Below are 23,250 nucleotides of genomic sequence, written 5' to 3'. Positions count from 1 at the left end.
GCCCTACGTGGTTTTCCCGACCTGCATCCGACTTTTGCCTCCACGCTCGGTGACACGGGATGGATGCGCTTCCTTGTTCTGATGTTGTCGCGCCGCCTCCCCCAGATCTGCGTCTCCGAGTGCCCCGTCAAATTTATGACACTTCGGGATGCCGTTTCGAAGGACAAGTGGGAGGAATACAAGCAATTCTGCAAACCCGGGGTGAAAATGAATCCGGTAAGAGTTCTCCCTCCACTTCACTGAAAGCGGCAATATCAGGTGCTCTATTCTCAAAGCTTTTTCAATCCTACCGTTAAAAGGCCAGTGTTTGAGGTGTTTTGGAACTAGATTTTAAGGAAAATCTCAAATAGCTAATAAATATCAACTGATGCCAAAATATTTTGAAATGAAATGAAATGAAACGATCTGCATTTCTAGAGCGCTTTACAAGTCAATGACTTTCCAAAGCACTTTACAGTGTGCTTCACATTTCCCAATAGCGGCCTTGCAGCCATGTAAGGCGCTAACCTGCTTATTGGGGGTATCAGGGGTTCAGTGTCTTACCCAAGGACACTTCGACATGTAACATGGACGAGCCGGGATTCGAACTGGGATCCTTGATCCCAAGACGAGCCCTCTACCTCCTGAGCTACTGCCGCCCCCAAAAAATATTTTGCAGAACCTTGTAAGCATTAGTTCCATTTCACTCCGAAATGGACGTTTAATAGTTTAGCTGCCTCCTCTTCAATTATCAGGATGAGCATATGATAAATGGTAAATGGTCTGCATTTCTATAGCGCTTTTCAAGTCAACAAAGACCTCCCAAAGCGCTTTACAATGTGCTTCACACTTACCCATTCAGACACAGACTCACACACCAATGAGTCAGCCTCCAAACGTTTTGAGGATAATCAAGATGCTAAATGGTCTGCATTTATATAGCGCTTTTCAAGTCACCGAAGACCTCCCAAAGCGCTTTACAATGTGCTTCACACTTACCCATTCACACACACACTCACACACCAATAGGGAGTCAGCCTCCAAACGTTTTGAGGATAATCAACATGCTAAATGGTCTTCATTTATATAGTGATTTTCAAGTCACTGAAGACCTCCCAAAGCGCTTTACAATGTGCTTCACACTTACCCATTCACACACACACTCACACACCAATAGGGAGTCATTGTGATATTGCTGTAGATCACAGGTGTCAAACTGGCGGCCCGCTGGCCAAATCAGGCCCGCTAAGGGATTGTATCCGGCCCGCGAGACAACACACAGAGATGTGCAAGAGAAAAACAAGCTGCAGGTTGAAATATATTTGTATAAGTTTGGCTGGCCGTGTGAAAAGGCCCGGGGGTCCACATGTGGTCCTCCAGCCTTTGTTTGCCCACCTCTGTCCTACACTGAAACCACAGCTTTTGAACAATCGGTAGAGACAAATGTTTATATTTTCAATGGAGTGTCATTTTTTTATACCGTTTCTTCTTTCTTACCCGTCAAGGCCTATCAAGAACTCATTGAAAATGAAGACTGCCCATCCATGATTGTTCCAAGCTCACCTTGTAAGTGCACGTGCACCCTAGAAAAAGTATTGACCCCCCACAAAACTTTTTATCACTGTCACATTTCGGATTCAAACTTAAAAAGCTAAAAAAAAATGAAAACATTTTCTGAGAATCAACAACGAGCGAGACATCATTTTAAAGCGGAACCAAATTCTTTCAACACTTTATATTTACGAGAAAAATGAAAAAATAGGTCTTGCAAAAACATTGCCCCCCTGTTATTTTAGCTCAGCCAACTGACTCCAGAAGTTCCCTTATGACTTTTGAGTGATTCGACGTCGACCTAAATGCACCTGTGATGCGATCAGAAGTCTGTGAAAGGAGACACTGGAGAACAGACAATATTATGAAGACCAGACAACACACCGGGCAGGTCCCGGATATCGTTGTAGAAAAGTTCAATGCAGGAATGGGATACAAAAATATTTCGCAACGTTTACACATGACCCTGATCACTGCGAGCAATAATATGAAAACATGAGAATGAGGCATAGATTCACCTTCCAACAGGAAAACAACCCTAAACATAAAAGAAAATCTACAAAGGAATGGTTTAAAACTAACAATATTAAAGTATTAGAATGGCCAGACCTCCTATAGTGCATTTGTGGAAAGACCTTCAAAATGCTGTGTTCACCATCAAATCTTAAGGAACTTGAGCTGTTTTGTAAGGAAGATTGGGCAAATATTTCTGATTCAAGATGTGCAAAAGAGACATACCTAAAAAGACGTCTGCCTGTGAATGCAGCAAATGGAGGTTTTAAAAAGTATGAACTCAATGGGGGCCAACATTTCTGCAACACTAATTTTATTGATTTGATTTATTTATTTATTTATTTTATATTTATTGGCACAATTTAAAACCTTGAATCTATTTGGTTTATTTGCTCGATTGTATCTCACATGTTGTCTGTCAAGTCTTAGAAATGTTTTTTTGTCTATAAGTTTGAAGCCTGAAGTATGACAATACAGTGGAACCTCGGTTCTCCACCATAATCCGTTCCAGAACCCTGTTCGAAAACTGATTTGTTCGATCACCGAAATCATTTTTCCCATTAAAAATAATGTAAATCGTTTTAATCCGCTCCAACACCCTGAATGTTTACCTTGAATGTTCAACGTAAACATAAAGCTAACCCGGGCTAATCGTACGTTCGCGTTATCGTAATCTTCCGTACGAAAGATGACGCTAACATGAACGTGTAAAAATTAAAAAAAAGGAGAAAGAAAATAATTATGAATAGGATTTCTTACCTTTGTGGTGGTCAGCAGAAGCCGCAGGCAAGATCAGACACTCGCACACCTCCTTAAATGCAATAGTTGTACGCACTACTTTTCTTTTTTCACCTGTTGCAACTTTGCTGCTCTCACTGACTTTCTTCAGAGGCATAATTAGGAGCTAAAACACTTCGTACACCTATATTAAAAGCGAAAGCGAAACAAAGCACGTTCGCACGCGATAACAGTTGGTCACGAAAAGAGCGATCTACACCTGTACGCCGCTCAGCATCGCACCCTAGCGTACGCACTCACTCATTACCGGCGTTCAAACTCCGATTTTTTTTGACCGAACAGCGAAGCAAGAATTTCTCGAAATTTTGGGTCGGACTCCCATTTGTTCGAACTGAGAGGCGTTCGAAAACACAGGTTCCACTGTATTTCAAAAGTTCTTGGAGGGGCCAATACTTTTGCAAGACACTGATTTCCCCTGCATTCCCCTTGAAAGTTTTGTTTTATTTCTTTGCAGTTCTACAACGGTGCTTCCCCAGTTTCCTAACGAGTCACGGAACTATATCCATCGGCAACATGACCTCATTTAATGACGGACAACAAGTTGTTAGTGTCAATCAGTTAAAAGATGCCGCCAGGTAAGCAATGAAAACTACTTCTTGTTTGGATGATGAAAAGATACGTTACAATGTTCCCTCTTAGCTGTGTGCACAGCAGCGTCACCTTTTCGATAGATGTATAGATAGATAGATACTTTATTCGTCCCCGTAAAGAAAACCTTTCCTGCGCATAAAAACGTCAGGGCTCAAAATTGATCAGTTATTTCACGAGCAAATTTGGCCAGAATTACAGCGCATACAGACAAAACCTACGCCAGTTTCTTTGTTCCTTTTCATTTTAAGCGCGATATTTTAAAGTCAACGTCAGCACGAGATAGAGTAAATGAAATCAAGCGTGCAAATGGGCTTGAGTAATTCTGAAAGGTTGGGGGGGGCGTACATTTCGGGTTGGGGTGGTTGCAGTACTTTAATTTAAAAAACAAGTATTATTGTATTATTTTTAATCACTGAGACATTAAGATATAGAGAGACAAGTGTGGTTTACTTTAATTATTGCCGGCACAGTAAGACTCTTTTGGGACCCAAATGGCTCTTTGTTTTGTTGCTTTCATCCATATGTGACCAATTATTCAGATCATTATGCACACAATTACTTAAAACAGGATGAAATAAAGAAAAAAATCACAAGACAAAAGTGAAAAAGGAAACAAAAGAAAACTAGAAGGGAAAAAAAAAGTGAAAAATAGGAAAAAAAGGAAAAAGCAAGAGTTAAGAAGTAAATAACTAGTAAAGAGTAAAAGTAAAAAGAACCTAGGAAAAAATAAAGGGTAAAAATGAAGAAGTGGGGAAAAAGCAGGAAAAAGGACATGCTAAATATTGCAGGAAAGCCAGCAGAACGTGACTTGATTGGAAGTCGGGTTTTGATAACGATTTGAATGAATGAATAATTGAAAACTTTATTCAAACATTAAAATAAAACAGAACAAAAACAATAACTCAACAACAAAATAATGTTACATATCTTGTATTCCGCCAGGAATGTTTTTTTGTATTTAAATTTGAAGACGTGAATCGTTGGACATTGTTTGCTCTCGTCTTGTAAATTGTTCCAAAGTTTGACTCCGCGCACAGACTCACACATACTTTTCCTGGTGGTTCTCACCTTTGGGATTATGAATTCACGACAGCCCCTTAAATCATAATTTCCCTCTTTCCGACTGAATCATTTATGGATGTTTTCTGGCACTATGTATTTGTTGACATTAAATAGCAGTTGTGCAGTGAAAAATTTGACTAAATCATCTAATTTTAATCATTTGGACTGCAGAAATAAAATATGAGTATGATCTAGATATCCTACCCTGTGTATGATTCCAATTGCGAGTTTTTGGTCGCCGCACTCGGGATTTAATGTTGCTCGCCCTGGTTCCAAGCCACGCTCACAGATTCTGTAAGATTGCTCGGAAGCTTAGAGGGAACATTTAGTTTTGTTTTTAACGCCGTGTTTCTTCTCCCTCCTTCATGACAGCAACATGACCTATTTGCTGCACGCTCGAGATATTAGCGGGAAAGTCTTTGAGGATTTTGCAAATTCCTGGCAATGGATCCTGCTGTGAGTTTTCATGCTACTACCATTTTGAAGGCATAAATGGGGACCAATGCGAATTGTGTAGATCCCTGGAAAAAATTTTTGCAGGGGTTAGAGGTGGTGCGTTTGATTCAAATCAGTTTTGTTTGTGCGGGAGGGAGTACGGCATTTATTCAGTAAAAAACACAGATTTTTTTTTTTTTTACTTAGAAAGAAAATTTGGGAGTTGCTTATATAAGTTGTGCTTTAAATGCATCCTTTCACAAAAAGTTTTCTTGGAAACTAGTATTTTCTAATGTATATTTCTAATGAAAGATAAGGAGTCAAACTTGCGTCTTATGCCTTTGTACCTCCAAACGACATTTTCGATAGGCCTTCAAAAATGATTAAAAATGGCAAAAATTGTCTGTTATTTGAGAGAAATGTCTGGCATTGAATGAGTTCAAGGTGGGAAATGTCTTACTTTGTGTCGTGAATAAGCCGTATGCTATTGTAAGCTGCTTTGTTGAAAATGTCGAAAACATTTGGAGCTTGTAGTGCCGGATTTACGGTATTTGAAGCCTGTGTATGTATTCCAGAGGTATGGTGCTCTCGATGGTGATCAGCTTGATCTTCCTTTTGCTGCTGCGTTTCGTCGCCGGACCGCTTCTGTGGCTCATCGTCGTTTCCGTGGTGATCACTATCGCTTACGGTAAGCTCCGCGTCATCCACGCTAACCTAATAGCGATTTTTCAGACCGGTATTGCGATTTCGGAATTGTTAGCCATTTATGCTTCTGAGGGCTAATCATCGTGACCTGCTTCATAACCTGTTGACGTTCCTCCGGTGGGCCGTCAGACTGTTGTATGGTGTATGGAGTCTCCAAATGGCCACTTTTGGAATCTCCTATAAATACCCTTTTTGTGTTTCTCTAAATGTTTTTGAGATAAAGTGTTTGAGGAGTATGTTAGGAGTGACAAGATTGGATAGATTGAGAAATAAAATTGTGAGAGGCAGAACTGGAGTAGTAGCGGAACTGAGCGAGCGTGTGGATAAGGGAGTACTCTGTTGGTTTGGACACATGGAGAGGATGGATGAGGAGCCAATGTTGAAGAGGATCTACAGAGCAGAAGTCAATGGAAGGAGATCAAGAGGAAGGCCCCGATTGACGTGGATGGATGGTGTTATGAGTGCACTGCAGGAAAGAAGTCTAAATCTAGTGGAAGATAGAGCTCTTGTTGGTGATAGGAATGAGTGGAGAGATGTTGTGAAAGGATAGTGGGATGTTTGGACGGTTTCTATGATGCGGCGGGGGTAAACCAGCAAAAGCTGTCGGGCCCTGCTGTTGAACAGGAGAGTGTGTTGTGTCACCTTGACCCGAGTGACATGGCCGCTTTCTCGTGTCCCGTTTCATCTGGAGGGACAAAAGCATGACCGACTTGGGTGTCGAGGTGCTTAACTGGTTTGGGTGTTTGAGCATTTGGGTTGGCCATGGTCCTCCCCCAAATTTGTGTCTGTTTTTTTTTGCTATTATTTTCCCACTTTTTTTATTTTCTTTGTTATTGTAGGTGTTTGTCTGCTGTCGGTCACCCCTCTCTAGGGATATGACCAGGGTAGATAGATAGATAGATAGATAGATACCCTGAGAACAAATGTGTAAAATACTAATGTTTAGTTTATCTGATTGTCATCAACTTTCACCTGGGAACAGGTGAGGATTCAAGCTATTGTCTCACCTGTTTTCCAGCTATGATCATGCTACACATCTGCAGGCATGTGATTGCAAAATAAAGTTCAGGAGAGAAGAAAAACATTTTTTTTCTGTGTGCGTTCCATGTAATGTTTATTTGTGACGTCCTTAATCACAGAGTCTCAAAGGGCTGCACAGATCAAAGACTATTGCAAACCACAGACTATTATGACACCATCCCCTGATCTAAAACCTACATGAGTGCAAATAATACACAGATATTGTCAACATAAAATATAAGTTATTCATCAGCTATAGAATAGAAGTGTTTTATGCTTAGATTTACACAATTCCACTGAGGTTGCAGATCCAATCTCAGGGGGAAGAGCATTCCACAGGATTGGGGCCCGAATGGAGAACGCTCTCGAGCCTGCGGATTTCTTCTTGGCTCTTGGGATCACGAGTAGACCAGCGTTTTCAAAGCGAATGCTCCGGACCGGAACATAGGGGGAAATTAAATCTGAAAGATATGAGGGAGCAAGTCCATGCATGATTTTGTATACGACCAACAGAAGCTTCAAATCACATCTTAAGCTAACAGGGAACCAATGCAGGTTAGCTCAAATCGAGGTCATGTGATTAAACTTTCTTGTCTTAGTTAAAAGCCTGGCTGCAGCATTTCATACCAGCTATAAACTCTCTTGATTTTGGACTTCGGGAGACCGGAGAGTAGTGCATTACAGTCATTGAGACGGGAAGTAACAAACGCGTGAATTAGAATCCCCGCATCGACTGAGACAGCATAGGACGAATTTTAGCAATGTTGCCAAGATGGAAGAAAGCTGTTCTAGTAACATTCTTAACGTGTGTTTGAAAGGACAGATCGGGGTCAAATATGACACCTACATTTTTGACTGAATCACTCTGGGTGACATTACATTTGTCAATGTTCAGAGCTGTTTTTGAGACCAAGTCATGGCATTTAGATGGACCACTTTTGTGAATTTCCCTGCGGGGATGAATAAAGTATCTATCTATTCTATCAATATCTAGCATTTCGGTCTTTTCAGAGTTAAGGCGCAAGAAGTTGAGATGAGTTTTATCTCAGTGAGGCAGGCCTCACAATTTCCACAGTTTAGTGTGACAGATTCCTCTATTCCATTCCATTCCTCCATAGATTACTCAATGTTAGTGACACTTGCAGTGATTGTATCAGTTAGGGACAAACCTGTCAAAAGAGACCAAAACCGTCCAGTTTTTCCAAACGGTTCAACAAAAACAGCATTCCATTTTCTTTGGCTTGGATTGTTAGTTTTGGTGAATTTTACAGGATTAAATTTAAGTCAGCACCTTTTTCTGGGGAGCTTTGTCAGGGTTGCTGTTCATAAATCCTTGTAAAAAACGCAATCGTACGTTTGATTCTCTTGCCTTTTGCATCCCAGGTATTGGCCACTGCTACTTGGAATACAACAAGCGCTTGGGGACGGAGGGCGCCGACAGCGCCATCGCCGATATCGGCTTCCAGACGGATTTCGGCGTCTACCTGGAGCTTTCCCAAACCTGGCTCATTTTCAGTACGCTTTAACATTGCATGCAAGATTGCAAAGGAGTAAAATAACACCTGAGAATTCACCGTGCGGTCTTGTTTATAAGTGATTACGCTGGCTGTGATCGAAGGCATCATTCTGCTCATCCTGATTTTCCTGAGGCAGCGTTTGCTGATCGCCATCGCGCTATTGGAGGAAGCGAGCAAGTAGGTAGCAGCAATCTTCACTTTCAACCCTTTTCACAATGAACGGGTGCCAAGAGCTCAAAAATCACTTTTTACTGGACTGCGATATTTATAGGATTTACGTTTTCTTTTTAAATTAAGCTTCAAAGCGATTGAATACCTAAGATTACTAACATACAGTCTATGAATACTGTTAGGAAATAAATAAATATCAAAATGTATCGTTTACCAAATTGTTCGAATTAGTTATTTGACTCCATTAACCAAACACAACCTACATTCACCTAACAATGCGCGCTCGTTTCTTGATGGGAAAAGATGCACAAAAATAGCCGACATTTTCACACGGGGGCAGATTTAATTTCTATATGGCCGAATTAGCCGAATTGGTATCGCTTGAGTCTCCGTCAACCCTCCTCTCTCTATCTTCTGCTTCCTCCTCGGCCCACGGTTTTTCCGCAAGCTGGTGTGCCGGCTCCTCCCATGGGCGTGCCAATGAAAGCCCCCACGTGGGGTCCACCCCTCGCCTCGATGTCTGGAGAAACTCAAAACAACACCGAGCGTTTCGCCTGTCGTCCTGCGTCAAAGTCCGGTTATCAACAGAACTAGACAAAACATTCCGCATTCAGATCAGCGTGACCTGAAGCCCACTCAGTGAAAATCTTCATTGCACTCAATAAATGTAACTTGTATTTAATCGTATAAAATCCTTTATAGTCAAATGTATAAAATGAAATGAAAATGAAATGATCTGCATTTCTATAGCGCTTTTCAAGTCAATGACTTCCCAAAGCGCTTTACATTGTGCTTCACATTTCCCAATAGCGGCCGTGATCTGTGCAGCCATGTAAGGCGCTAACCTGCTTATTGGGGGTAATTGGGGGTTCAATGTCTTACCCAAGGACACTTCGACATGTAACACGGACAAGCCGGGATTCGAACTGGGATCCCTTAATCCTAAAACGATCGCTCTACCTCCTGAGCTACTGCCGCAGTGTCATGGTTATTACACCGAGCTAAACCACCAAAGAAGGACTGAAGGGGATGTGCTATTGAGGCTTAAATTACCTTTACTGTAATGTTCTTCAGGGTCCGTACGGGCGCTTGAAATCTTGTATTGAAAATCCTGAATTGTGATGTTGTGTTTTCGAAGATAAGGGCTTGAATTTCGGATAAATTTCTTGTTAATGCTCGAATTGCCACCACGTTTCACAAAAAGTCTGCTTAAACATGACAAGGACACTGCTTTGATGGCTTCACTTTGCCGTTACATTTCTTCTTCCCTCTTGATTAACTGCAGCCAGCATTAGTCTGTACAGCATTGTCCTATGAAGAGTCACCACCCCCTACGGTTTGGCCCAAGAGTACAGAGGCAAGCTACACTTAAACGGGGCACTATAAAATATAAATAAGTGCAAGGATTACGCATCAATTATAGACATTTATAATGGGCTATGCCAAAAATGAAGGTAGCGTTTCTCAGTAAAATTTCTAACATGGTGGATGGTGAAAATCCTTCAACATGGATGGAGATGGATTGGACACGCAACTGTCCTGTCAGCTATTGTCTGAGATTATTGATGACAACTATTTTGCAAAGCAAGAGGTGAAACAAGATATTGTGTGTCTCTTATTATATTTAAACAAAAATACTAATATTAGTATACTATTAGTTTTCTTTTATGTAGATAGATAGATACTTTATTCATTATTGAAAAATAAAATAATAAAATAAAGATATAGAATACAAAAATTCCCACTATGATGTTTTTCTATAGAGTATTTCAATAGTGCTACAGAAAATACACACTGTCATAAAAATAGGGTCATATGCAATTGTGGGGGTGGGGTTTCATGTGGGCTTTTACTCCCCCGGGTGGAGTTAAAGAGCCTCATGGCATGAGGAAGAAATGATCTCCTCAGTCTGTCTGCGGAACAAGACTGTGACAGCAGTCATATAACAACGTTGATAATTAAAAATCAAAATTAAATGCTGACAAGATTATTTTTTCTTTGCGTTGAAACAAGAACTGCATCTAAAATTTCCCGACACGATCATCCCGCACAAAACAAATTTTTCGAGCAGAACTTTCGACACGTTGCATGCAAAAGTACAGTTATCAAGACTGAGTGTGGCGCAACAAGGGTTGCTGACTAGTTAAAATGTTATATTTTGGGATTTTTCTGTTGTGTAATCAGTATTTGACTGTTGGGGGAAGTGTATTATTATTTTTCAGGGTATTGAGTTTTGTATGTCAGAAAGGGGTAAGAGTAGTACCAGTATATCACCGCTAGATGGCATAGTCTCACAGGTCAGAGAAGGGTGCTTGGGCCAAGTCTCACGAGACCTCACGTGATTTAGCGAGACTTGCTCAATAAATGATCCTTAATGTCAAAAAGGGTGTCGTGTGAGACTGACATTTATCATCTATTTTGCAGGTGAGGTAAAACAACAACAAAAAATATATGAAACAAATGTGTAACATGAACATTATTTTGGCACTGGCGCTTGCTCAATGGGAAAGGTGTATCTGATCTTGTCCTTAGAGTTCCTCTACTAACCCTTCAATCTATATTTTTATCTAGAGCCATCAGGTACGTGATGACCGCTCTGGCCTACCCCATCTTCACCTTCTTCCTGTTCAGCCTCACACTTGCCTACGGTGCTGTCGTAGCAATGTATCCTTGACAAGACTTGATGGTGTGTTGATGAAATCTGGAGTCCACTTTTACAACTGTAAATCTGAAATCTGACTCCTAATTCCTCACAGTTGGAGCATGCCCAGATGTCTGAGAAATTATTGAGCCGAGTATAGTCCACATAATAATTTATTTAGCCAAATCAAAGAGTTTAACAAATCAGGTCTCTGCCTGTGCCACTTTTACAATCGTGTGCAGGAGATATGACAAGGGGTTCCAGGTTGTCCACTTTTATGCCTCATGGGATGAACTGTACACGCCCCATATCAAGCCTCTGGCTGATTGGTCCGCGCCGTGTTGATGCAATCGTCCCAATCGTCCTTCAAAGCATTGAGAGAAGGTGATAGGTCATCGCCCTTGCCCCCCCAGTCGAGGTGATTAAATCATTGTTATCTGCACAGACTGAAAACAAAGAAAACTTTCCAAAGCATAGGCGTTTACAAGTTCCACTCAAGGCTGAGGCTCAAACCGAGGATAAGTATTTTGAGTATAAGTGGAATAAAACAACGTGTAAATAGTATATAACTTCACAGCCAAATCTCAATTTTTACACATTGATCCCTATTTTCATAGTCTGTTATCCTCATGAATTTTGCAGCTGTGATAAATTGTTTTGTTGTAATCCATACCTGTCATAACTTTAGCCAATTGTTAATTATTGCAATTCCCCTTTTTCAGCGATAATCTTAAAAACACAATGCGGCACCTATTTACCCACAGCAAGAGCATCTCTGTATAATAAAAACATAGATCATTCATGTAAAAACGTTTATTTTTATTTCAATATATAAAACACAGGCTGGCGCGGCGACTGGGTGGTTAGTGCGCCTGAGGCGTGTTCAGGAGAGTGAGTGATTGCTATCGCGAGCTATCGCTAGCTTCTGAACGGCCAGTGATTATTGAGCGCTCGCGTGCCCGAGTAATCACGGGAGAAAGACCGCTTACTTTGATTTCCAACATGGCGTCGACAGTGCAGAAGATGGAGGATCTCACCCTGACGAGTGCTGTTGGCGATGTAATATATCGTCTTACATTGCCTGGTAATGTTTGTGAACAATGCAAGACAGGTATGACCCTTCCACTGCGTTTAGGATAACCTTAACTGTGTCAATATGCGAACTGTCGCTCATATCAGCCAACTCGCTCAAAGCAAGCTGTAGAACGAAATCCATTGTACTGTCGTCGGCCATTTTGGATCAGTAAGGCAATCACAGTGAGCGATTACAAAACGTTCAGCAGTGCGCGGCAAGCGATTATCAAGAGACTACATGTCTGATCACTCTCCTGAACACGCCTCTGTTGCATGTTCTCCCCGTGCTTGCGTGGGTTTCCTCTGAGCACTCCGGTTTCCTCCCACATTCAAAAAACATGCATGTCAGGTCCAGATTGTCCTTAGGTGTGAATGAGCGAGTGAGTTGTCTGTCTCTGTGTCCCCTGCCCACTGCCTGAAGATAGCTGGGATGGGCTCCAGCACCCCCGCAACCCTACTGAGAATAAACGGTGCAGAAATTGGATGTCTTACAGTACTTTGTACTACATAAATCTAGTGTTTTGGGCAAGGGTTTTGGGTTCAATTTCCAGACAACCCACTGCCCAAAGATAGCCGGGATGGGCTCCGGCACCCCCGTGACCCTACTGAGGATAAGCGGTGCGGATAATGGATGGATATACAACACAATTTCTTCCTCCCCACTGGCAGTAGATTTAGTCCTGCTGTTTCGAATGTTATTTTTCCTCTTAGAATGGGTACACAATTTTGAATCATTAAAATAACTTCTAGACAGACAGGTATGGTATTAGTTTGCGAATAAAAGCTTAGTTTCATCATATTTGTAATATAAACAAGCTACAATATTCCAAATACAGTACGACCTTTAGTTCAATGAGGTTTGGAGAATACATACCGCCCTCTAGTGGTGCTTTGAGATTTGTGCACATCATGGCGTCTGATGAGGACAACGTAAGTTGTATAGTAGTTTCACGTTAGTCTTTTCTTTATGTAATTTCTTGAACGTTTGTCCAACTATTATCGCATGATTGTGTTTTTTTAAATATAAAAAAGGATATTTTGTTAAGTGTAGTTAAAGCCTCGCCTTGTATGCGAAGCTATAGCCTACTGAGCTTAGCATTAGCTTGTATAATGATTAGCGTGTTCTTTCTTTCAAATAATTTAACAAACTACACAAACAGGCTTTAATTATTATTAATATTATAATTATTATAATATGTTTAATTCATATTGTTGACCATGCTGCCTTTTTTTGTGTTACAAATTATATAAGATTGTAACATACATGTCAATTTACGTTATTCCCGTTTTATTTTTTGCTTATTTCAAATTATGTACAACGTATGACAAATAATTTCGCAATAAAATAAATATATACTTATGTTTATATAATGTAATTTAATTTTTTTTTTTTTATGAGAAAGATCTTGCTTTGGCCATTTTGGCTCTAATCAACGTCATTTAGACTGCTAACATTGTCAGGGTATTCTTTATTGTTTGTATAGTTGCGAGTAAATACGTGCCGCAATTGTGTTTTTACGGTTCATTATGGTTTAATAAGGGGAATTACAATCATTAACGAGGAGGTTGAGGTTAATAGGTATGTTGTATTTCTAGTAAGGAACACCAGGTGTCATGTTTTTCCAGGGTCTGTATGGGCGCTTGAAATCCTTGAAAATGACTGAATTTTAATGTGTTGTCAAGGATTGAAATAGCATGTGTAAATCAGATATGTTTGCGTCTTTGAAAAAGACCAGCGATAACTGATCATGAAGTAGCGAGGGGTTTTGGTTTATGATCTACACAGGATTTTTTCTTTTAATGTTACTGGAAAAATTGGAAAATTGGCCTTGAACGTCCTCAAAGCAAATTTTCAATAGAATTTACTATTATTCCTCCTGCCTTTGTGTGTGTATTTCCTTAACTCTTTCTATCTCAGCTGCTTGGCGACGTCCGGTGTGGCCAGTTACGTGATCGTACCTCCAGACGAGTCTTGCAATCTGGGCGACAACGTCAAGTGCAAACCAACGGTGATCCGTTCTCCCTTTTTTTTTTACTCCTTACTGCTACTGAAATCAGGGTTCGTTCGGGTGCTCGAAATCCTTGAACGTGGTTGAAATTTTATGTTGTGTTTTCGGGGTTTGGGTGAAGTGCTTGTTGTTTTTCTCAACAAGTCTGCTTAAAAAGGACACAGACACTACTCCCTAGTGGCTTCACTTTGCCATTGCATTTCTTCTTCCCTTGTACTTAACGGCAGCTGCCATTAGTTTGTGTTGGCGGCGGGACGTTGTGCTTTGGTCACGATGACATTGTATCATACCTAAGGTGCCGATAGGATTTATATCACGATTCTTCATTTTAAAAAATTGCTAAAACTAAGATCACCATATATACATGAATCATTTTTTTGCCCCACCACTAGTTTGTGTCAGGTTCATTGAGACATTTTTATAGACCAAAAAGAGGCGCAGACGCTGAATTATTTTTCCAGCAGGGAGAAGACTGAGTGACAGTCAGAATTGGGAGCTTACTCATCAGCTTCTGCTGTCCCTCAGTTTCCCCAAACATTGTATTTGACTTGGGAAGCCTCCAGTTACATCTGCGTAAGGGACGAAATCCCACGCCACTCGATATTTTATCCATCCCCGTAGGGAAATTCACACCTCCACCAGTACCCTTGTGTTGTCTATAAACAGATTAACAGGATGGCCTCGGGGTGCTGTGTTGTAATTTAGCAACAGCAGAGTGGATGACGTCACACGCTAGGCCAAAAGTTGGACGTCCCCGCAGCAGATGAAAATCTTTGTGCCCAGGGTTACACCGCCTCGTGTTCAAGTAGATAGCGAGTCCGCCTCCTCTCCGCTTCCCGCAGGCTTTTGAGTCTCTGTCTGCCCTAACAGCGCTGAATCCGGGTAGCTCCGTTAGCGTTAGCTAGACGTGAGCCACGTTTCCGTAAAACACTGCAAACTGCAGATTTGAGTGTAACATACCACATGTTGTATGAATGTTAATCATAAGAAAATGTGTGATAACTAGCTGATAATTCATAATCCATCGCATCCACTACACAGCATTATCTCCAGACAGAAGAGCAGTTTCAGCGACAGACTGCTGTCACTGTCTTGTACTATGAGGCTCTTTAACTCCACCCGGCAGAGTAAAGGCCCACATTAAACCACACCACCTACATTGGATATTACCGAATCTTACTGCAATATGTATTCTGTGAAGCACTATTTAGTTACTCTATATAACACGCTACAGTGGGCATTTGCACGTCACACTGGGTATTTGTATATTGTATTCTTTTGGCTTTATTATTGTACTGTTCTCAGCTCAGGGATGCTGCTGGAAATGTCAATTTCCCTTCGGGGATGAATAAAGTATCTATCTATCTATCTAATTCGTCCCACAGTTTGTATGGAATTGTCCTCTCAGGCTTCATCGCCCTCTACAGGTCGCGCCCAAAAGGACAGGTGCATGCTACACCTTAAAGGGGCATTATGAAATGTGTGCAAGGATTATGTTTCAATTATGGACATTTATTATGAGCCATGCAAAAAATGAAGCCTTTCCCAGTGCTAAATTGTCATAGCATGAACTTTCTGTAACAAAAAATTTCAGCTACATTTTACTGTCATTGTTACCGAACACCTTTTAGGAAAAAACATTTTCGCAATTTGCTCAAGATCATATGCACCAAAATCTCAGATCTATTTGTATCTCTGCAAAATACATGATTCACACCGGATTTTTTTTCTTTTAATGGTACTGGAGAACCCAACATGGGGAGAGATTTGTTAAACACACGTATTGTTAAGCTTCACAAATAAACTCAGGATTTACTCATGATCTAGAAATCATATGTCTTGATAGATAAACACGCAAGATTAAAAATTGCATACGTAGATCTTATACAAATTTGTGGCTCCGCTAAATACATGATACCCAGAAGATTTTGGGTGTCAAACTCATTTTAATTTGCAGGCCACACAATAGAACAAACATTCTCTCAGGGGCCGGACTATTCGATTGAGAATAAAATAGAGAGAAAGAAATAAGGGAAAGAAAAAGAGTGTCGGACAAGGAAAGGGAAAATGAGAAAGAGAGAGAGAGAAAAGACAGATAGAACGTGAGAAACAAAATAAATAAAAAGAGGAATAGTGAGAGAGGGAGAAATAACAAAATCCAAAGAGAAATTGAAAGCGAGAAAGAGAGAAGGAGAGAAAAGAGGATAAAAAAAGAGAAGGGTAGAAAGATAGAAGGTGAAATCAAAAGAGAGCGAGAGAAAAAGAGGAAGAGAGAGGAAAAATGGTCAAGACACTGAGAGAGAAAGAGACAAAGAGAAAAAGATAGACAGTCAAAGTGAGATAAAGAGAGGTAGAGTTAAAGAGTGAGAGAGAGAGAGAGAGATAAAGATATAGATGAGAGAGAGAGCTAAAGAAATAGATGAGAGAGAGAGAAAGAACTAAAAAGATGAGAGAGCGAAAGAGGGTGAGCTAAAGAAATAGATGAGAGAGAAAGAGAAAAGAGAGACAGAGAGAGAAATACAACTGCAGCATCTTTGTGAGAGGCACCTGGTTTTGGCAACAACAAGTAGACATATTTCAACCTGCAGCTCGTTTTTCTCTTGCACTTCCCTCAGCGACCTGTTTGATGCCCCTACGTTAAAGAGTGCTTCAATTTGGCCCTGAAAAAGGTTCAGGAAGCCCGTGACTCGTTTGTGGGACAATTTGAAAATAACACCCCTGCGTTTTGACCCCGCAGACGTTCGATCCCGCCCAGCTGCCGAAAAACTGTGGCAAATCCCGCTGCCTCTTCAAATCTTACGAGGGCGAGGGCTTCCTGGGCGCGTACGTCACGCCCCTGCAAAGCTTCAACGTCTTTGCTTTCCTCTGGCTTCTCAACTTTATCCTCGCTCTGGGCCAGTGCACCCTGGCCGGAGCTTTTGCATCCTACTACTGGGCCCTGAAGAAACCCCGAGACATCCCTTCCTGGCCTCTCTTTTCTTCTTTCAACAGAGCCATAAGGTACGTGGATCATCATACAATTTTACGAAACTACAATAGATAGATAGATACTTAATTCATCCCGGTGGGGAAATTCACACTTCCAGCAGTCTCCTTGTGTTGAAAAATAAAATAATAAAATAAAAAGGATAGAATACAAAAACACCCAATACAGTAATCCCTCGGTTTTCACGGTTAATGAGGACCGAGACCACCCGCAAAAACTGAAAATCTGCGAAGTAGCGGCGCCACTTCAAAAATGCTTAAAAAAACGTATACTGTATACCCCCCCCTGTATACAGTACACCATATAGAATATGAGTAGAGAGAGAGAAACTCATCTCATCTCATGGAGCCCATCCCAGCCGGCAGTGGGCAGGGGGCACCCTGAACTGGTTGCCAGCCAATCGCAGGGCACAAAGGGACAGACAACTCGCTCTCTCATTCACACCTAGGGACAATTTTGGACCGGCCAATCCACCTGAAATGCATGTCTTTGGAATGTGGGAGGAAACCGGAGTGCCCGGAGGAAACCCACGCAAGCACGGGGAGAACATACAAACTCCGCACAGTAAGTCCGGTAGCTGGATTTGAACTCAGAGAGAAATTCATGTTATAACAAAAAAAAACCTGTAAAATCTGTTGTATGTACACGGAATAGGGCTGCGGCGAAACCACTATGAACCATTCAGTATGATTGTATTAACCGACCACATGCAGCCATCGCAGCTTATTTCGCTTGTTAACAGACATGGGACCAAGTCACACATGTGCAAGTCTCAAGTAAGTCTCAAGTCTTCACCTTCAAGTCCCAAGTAAGTCCCAAGTATTTTTTTCTTGGGCAAGTCAAGTCACAAGTCAAGTCCCGAGTCTTAGATTGCCAAGTCCAAGTCAAGTCACAAGTCATAAAAACAGCGACTCGAGTCGACTCGAGTCCAAGTCACTAAGTCTCAAGTCCCCATGTCTGGTTAACACTACCGGTTACATATTGAAAATAAAAACGGTGAATATGTGATATTTGATGAGTGTTTGTTAAGCGTTTTGGGAAACAACAGTTCAAAAAATGGTCTGTGTTCATTTTAATGAAAGTGAAAGAGCCACCTTCTGACAATAACAACATACTTTAGCTAGCGGCATCGAACGGCTTTTACAACAAATACACGAAACCGCACACAATTAGCCGTGTTTAGGTAGTACAAACAACCGCTCGCTTTTGGTATAATAAAGTCAAACTTGAGATGAAATGTGACAGAAGAGAATATACTTACGTCGCGTCGCCGAGTTCCCTCCTTGATAAACTGAGCGCCACATAAGAAGGGGGTGAGGTGGGAGGAGTTGAAGGAGGGGGGGTGAGTGAAGCGGCAATGACTAAGCATTGTGTCAGGGCCTCCCCCTCCCCTTCACAATAAGATTGTCCACACCGTGTCCTCAGTTGACATAATCTCAAGTCAATAAATGCTTTTATTGAGAAGGCAAGGCATATTTTTTAGACCCGCGAAGCTCTGAACCCGCAAAAGTGGAACCGCGAACTAGCGAGGTTCCACTGTATAACGTGTCGATATAGAGTATTTAAATAGTGCTACAGAAAATACATGCTGTCATAAAAATTGGGTAAAATGCAAATGTGGGGGTAGGGTTTCATGTGGGCTTTTACTCCCCTGGGTGGAGTTAAAGAGCCTCATGGTATGACAATATACATGCTTCATACTAATTCCATACATGCCAGACAATTTTTCAAGGCTTTATATCTTCAAAATCTAATGTTGTGTTTTTAAGGTCAGAAAAATGCTTGAATTTTGGGTGAAGTGTTAGGGTTAGGGCACAGGTGTCAAACAGGCGGCCCGCGGGCCTGCTAAGGGAATGAATTCGGCCCGCTAGACAACACTCAGAGAAGCGCTAGAGAAAAACAAGCTGCAGGTAAAGCCAGGTGCCTCGAACAAAGACACTACTTGTATTCATTTCTCTCTCTCTCTCTCCCTCCCTCTTTTCCACCCCTTTTCCCCCACTCTCTGTCTCTCTCTTTCACTCTCTGTGTCTCTCTTTTTCTCTTCCTTTCTTCCTCTTTGTCTCTCTCTCTGTGTATAACTTATTTTGCGCTAACTTCCTTTTCTCTTTCTCTCTTCCTACCCGTCGCGCTTTCCTTTCTCTCCTTCTGTCTTTCTATTTCTCTAAAGAAATAGATGAGAGAGAGAGCTAAAGAAATAGATGAGAGAGAGTGTGAGTCACGTGGACCTGATGAAAAACCTTGACAGGCCTTATCTGGCCAGCGGGCCACATCTTTGACCCTATAAGCCTAGTGAAAGTATTGCCCCCTCCCTAATAATGTTTTGACACTTCACGCTTATATATATTTAAAAACCTTATCATTTTGAATATTCCAAGATAATGACGCCCCGGTGGGACCAATTAGACCCTGGCCAATGAATTTATATGATACGGGAAAAACTGGATTTTCTAACTTCGATTGAATTCTCCTCGTCACAGTTTCCACATCGGCTCTCTGGCCTTCGGCGCCCTCATTCTGTCGGCGGTGCAAATGGTGCGCATCGTCCTGGAGTACCTGGACCGAAAACTCAAGGGTAATACGCTTAAAACGCACTTCTACTCTTATAGCATATGAATAATCTATATTTTATGTTGATAATATGTGTATTATTTTCCCTCATGTAGGTTTTAGATCAGGTGATGCTGTCATAATAGTCTGTAGTTTGCAAAAATCTGTGCAGCCCTTTGAGACTCTTTGTGATTAAGGGCCAAACATATAAACAGGACTTGACTTGAGGTTTTTGAGATTTCCCTTGCCCTCATGTAGGTTTTAAATCAGGGGATGATGTCATAATAGTCTAGTTTTCAATAGTCTTTGATCCGTGCAGGCCTTTGAGACTCTTTGTGATTAAGGGCCTCACAAATAAACATGACTTGACTTGACTTAATACGATCCTCACCTTCTTCATGACTTCAAAATAAGACGTTTTTTTTTTTTCTTCCCAGGTTCCCAAACGGCATTTGCCCGTTTCCTGATGGGATGCCTGAAATTCTGCTTCTGGTGTTTGGAACGTTTTATCAAGTTCCTCAACAAGAACGCTTACATTATGGTAAGTCGGTCTTCAACTTTGTGTGTTTAGACGAAAAAAATGAAACACATTTGTCTGGAGCGGGGGACAAGCTAGTAGATAAAAGAGAAAGAGAGAGGGAGGAAGAAAAATTAAGAGCGAGTAAAAAAGAGAAAGACAAGTCTTCATTGATATTTGGCGCCACAACGCTTTGCTGATAACATCCATGACTACTTCCGCAAACATGTGTGACGTCACGTGTCACCATGATGTGACTTTCTGTCTTTATTTAGGAGTGTTGCGTTACATTGCGAGGCTAGCCCTTTAAAAGGGGCGGAGCTTGCGCTCTGCTCGGTTTTAACACAGGAAGTACAAACTCATTGAAATATAACTTTTTTTAATAGCATTGGAAAATGGAAAGAGTGCTTGAGTCATGTTTCTGGAAGGAGAAACTACAACAAAAAATATATATATTCCCCTCCTCCATCAACATGATTTGGAAAAGAAGCAGGGAGCCACTCTGCAGCGCTAAAGAGCACGATGCGGCCCCCGAGCCGCAGGTTTCTCACCCCCGGTTTCGCTAACGGATGTGCTTGCCGACAGATCGCCATCTACGGAAAGAGCTTCTGCACTTCCTCAAAGGACGCCTTCTTCCTCCTGATGAGAAACGTTATCCGGTAAGGTCTAAATATCCTCTGTTGGGTGACTTGCAAAAGTATTGGCCCCCCAAGAATATTTTGACATCAGGCTGCAAACAAACTCAAAATATTTTGGAAGAATCGACGAGATTTGACACGCAATCGAGAAGGGAAACCAAAATGTATTAAAGATTTTATATTGTGCTCACAAATGAAAATTGGAAATGTAGGTGTTGCAAAATGAATGGCCCCTCTTTGAGTTATTACTTACCTACATTTGGGAATAAATGTCTCACACATATTTTCAGTTTTTTAGGTTTGAAGCCGCAAATTTTGCACCATGACAAAAGGTTCTTGGGGAGGGGACAATACTTTCACTGGGCTTCTGGTGTCAAAGATGCGGCCTGCTGGCCAGATCAGGCCTGCCAAGGTTTTTCAACGGGTCCAAGTGACAAACTTATTTTTTTGCTCCTCTCTCTCTTTGTCCTTTTGTCTCTTTCTCTTTTTTATTTATTTTGCGCTCTCTCTTTATTTTCTCTCTTTCTTCTTATTGTTTCTTCCCTCTCTTTATCTCCTTCTTTATCCATTTATTTTTCTATACTCCTCGCTTTCTCTGTATTTCCCACTGTCGTTTTTTCTATTTTTCTCTTCCTCACTCACTTTCTCAATTTCTCTTTCTATCTCTTTCCCTTTTTCGCTCTCCCCTTTTCTCTATCTTTTTTATTCCTATTTCTTTGCCTTTTTTTCTCCCCCTCCTTATCTCTTTGTGTATTTCTTTTTCTCTTTTTGTTTGTTGACTTTCTATATTTCACACCCACTCTTTCTTTCACTCTTTTTCTCTGTTTTCTTTATAACACTCTTTTCTATTTCTCTTTTTTCTATTTCTCTCTTTTGATCTATTTTCCTGTTCTTTTTTTCTCTTTCTCTCTCTCTTTTCCATTCATTTTTCTTACTTTCTGTCACGTTCACTCATTTTCTCTTATTCAATTACTTTCTCACTTTCTCTGTCTTTCCCACTCTCTTTTTTTCTATTCTTCTCTTCTTCACTCTTTCTCAATTTCTCTCATTTTCTATCTGTCTCTTTCTTTCCCTTTTTCTCTCTTCCTCTTTCTCTTTATCTCTTCCTTTTTTCTCCCCCTCTACCTCTTTCCTTATCTATTTCTTTTACTTTTTTTACTTTCTATATCTCACACCATCTTTCCTTCTATCTTTTTATCTCTGTTCTTTTTTCCTCTTTATCACACTCTCTCTTTTCCATTTCTCTCTCTTAGTTCTCTCTTTTGATCTATTTTCCTGTTCTTTTTTCCTCTTTCTCTTTTCTATTTCTTTTACTTGCTTTCTATCTGTCATTTTCACTCATTTTCTCTTCTTATTCCTTTACTTTCTCTTTTTCACTTTCTTTTGCTTTCCCTTTCTTTCTCTTCCTCTCTCCATTTTTCTCCCTTCCTCTATTGTGATCTCTTTATTCCTTTCTCTCTTCTTCTCCCTCTTTCTCTTTAATCCGCTCTCGTGGCCCCATTGAGATTTTGACCCTGCACGTGCCCCCCAACTCAAATGAGTCTGACACCCCCACAGGAAACACCGCATCACCTGCGCCCGTCTCAAGTTTGTTTTTGATTCCCTCCCGCTTTTAGCGTGGCCCTTCTGGACAACGTGACGGATTTCTTGCTTTTCCTGGGGAAACTTCTCATCGCAGGGGGCGTGGGTGAGTCCGCCGAGCCGGCCCACGGCAATTCGCCTACTGGTTTTCTTGACGTATGTTCCCTTTTTGGGGTTCCTTTCCCGCTCACCAGGTGCGTTTGCATTTTTCTTCTTCACTCATCAAATCCCGCTCTTTGAAAGTCATGCGCCCACCTTAAACTACTACTGGGTCCCTCTGCTGGTGAGAGATGTTCATTACGTGCATGCAAAACACTCTAAAAAGTTGTATGTTTATCTTTAATATCTTCAAACATATTTAAAGATATTATTTACAAAAATATCTCGATGTGGGTTTTCAAACATGCTTTTCTTTTATCCGATGTCATTTTGACTTCTTCAAATACATGAAGTATAATGCATGCAACAAATCACTTATTAAAATAGAGAATGTCCTTTTTTGTCAGGAAAAATTGTTGAACAAAAAAAATTAAGAAAATGTCACCCCAAAACCTCACCATTTTTATAAAGGTTGTTTTTATGAGCCACACATGTGATCTCTTAAAAATGGACTTTATTCGAGGAGTGTATAGGTGCTTTAAAAATCCTTGAATTTGAAAGTTTTCTAGGATTGAAAATTGCTTGAAAATTATGGGGGAAGTGCTGGAAATAGTCTGCTCAAAAATGACGCTGACGATGCTCTCCGGTGGCTTTGCTTTGCCACTGCGTTTCTACCCTCGTGATTAACGGCAGCTGGCATTGGTTTGTATGGCGTTTGTCCCATGAAGTGTCATGGCCTTCTACAGGAGAGGCGCATGCTACACATAAACGGCACTATAAAATGCGAATTATGGACATTTATTATGAGCCATCCAA

General features: G+C 41.0%; 1 protein-coding gene across 2 annotated transcripts in view; it reads left to right on the top strand.

Annotated features, from left to right (window-relative positions):
- The window catches only part of LOC148355960 (choline transporter-like protein 5), a 55,217-nt gene that overhangs the window by 26,486 nt on the left and 5,481 nt on the right, over positions 1-23,250 (top strand). For both annotated transcript variants that reach the window (XM_088349389.1, XM_088349390.1), the window contains exons 6-20: positions 106-216; positions 1,485-1,545; positions 3,296-3,416; positions 4,867-4,950; positions 5,505-5,617; positions 8,038-8,169; positions 8,249-8,348; positions 10,914-11,006; positions 13,976-14,066; positions 16,804-17,066; positions 19,530-19,624; positions 20,037-20,140; positions 20,702-20,775; positions 22,371-22,441; positions 22,530-22,618. In XM_088349389.1, the coding sequence (XP_088205515.1) occupies positions 106-216; positions 1,485-1,545; positions 3,296-3,416; positions 4,867-4,950; positions 5,505-5,617; positions 8,038-8,169; positions 8,249-8,348; positions 10,914-11,006; positions 13,976-14,066; positions 16,804-17,066; positions 19,530-19,624; positions 20,037-20,140; positions 20,702-20,775; positions 22,371-22,441; positions 22,530-22,618 (1,602 nt within the window). The remainder of the gene's footprint in view (positions 1-105; positions 217-1,484; positions 1,546-3,295; positions 3,417-4,866; positions 4,951-5,504; positions 5,618-8,037; positions 8,170-8,248; positions 8,349-10,913; positions 11,007-13,975; positions 14,067-16,803; positions 17,067-19,529; positions 19,625-20,036; positions 20,141-20,701; positions 20,776-22,370; positions 22,442-22,529; positions 22,619-23,250) is intronic.

This window comes from Urocampus carinirostris, chromosome 12 (assembly GCF_059441175.1).
Source record: "Urocampus carinirostris isolate Australia breed hairy pipefish chromosome 12, RoL_Ucar_1.0, whole genome shotgun sequence".
Lineage (NCBI taxonomy): Eukaryota > Metazoa > Chordata > Actinopteri > Syngnathiformes > Syngnathidae > Urocampus > Urocampus carinirostris.
Note: the sequence above shows the minus strand (reverse complement) of the source record. Positions and strands in the feature narration are given on the sequence as shown.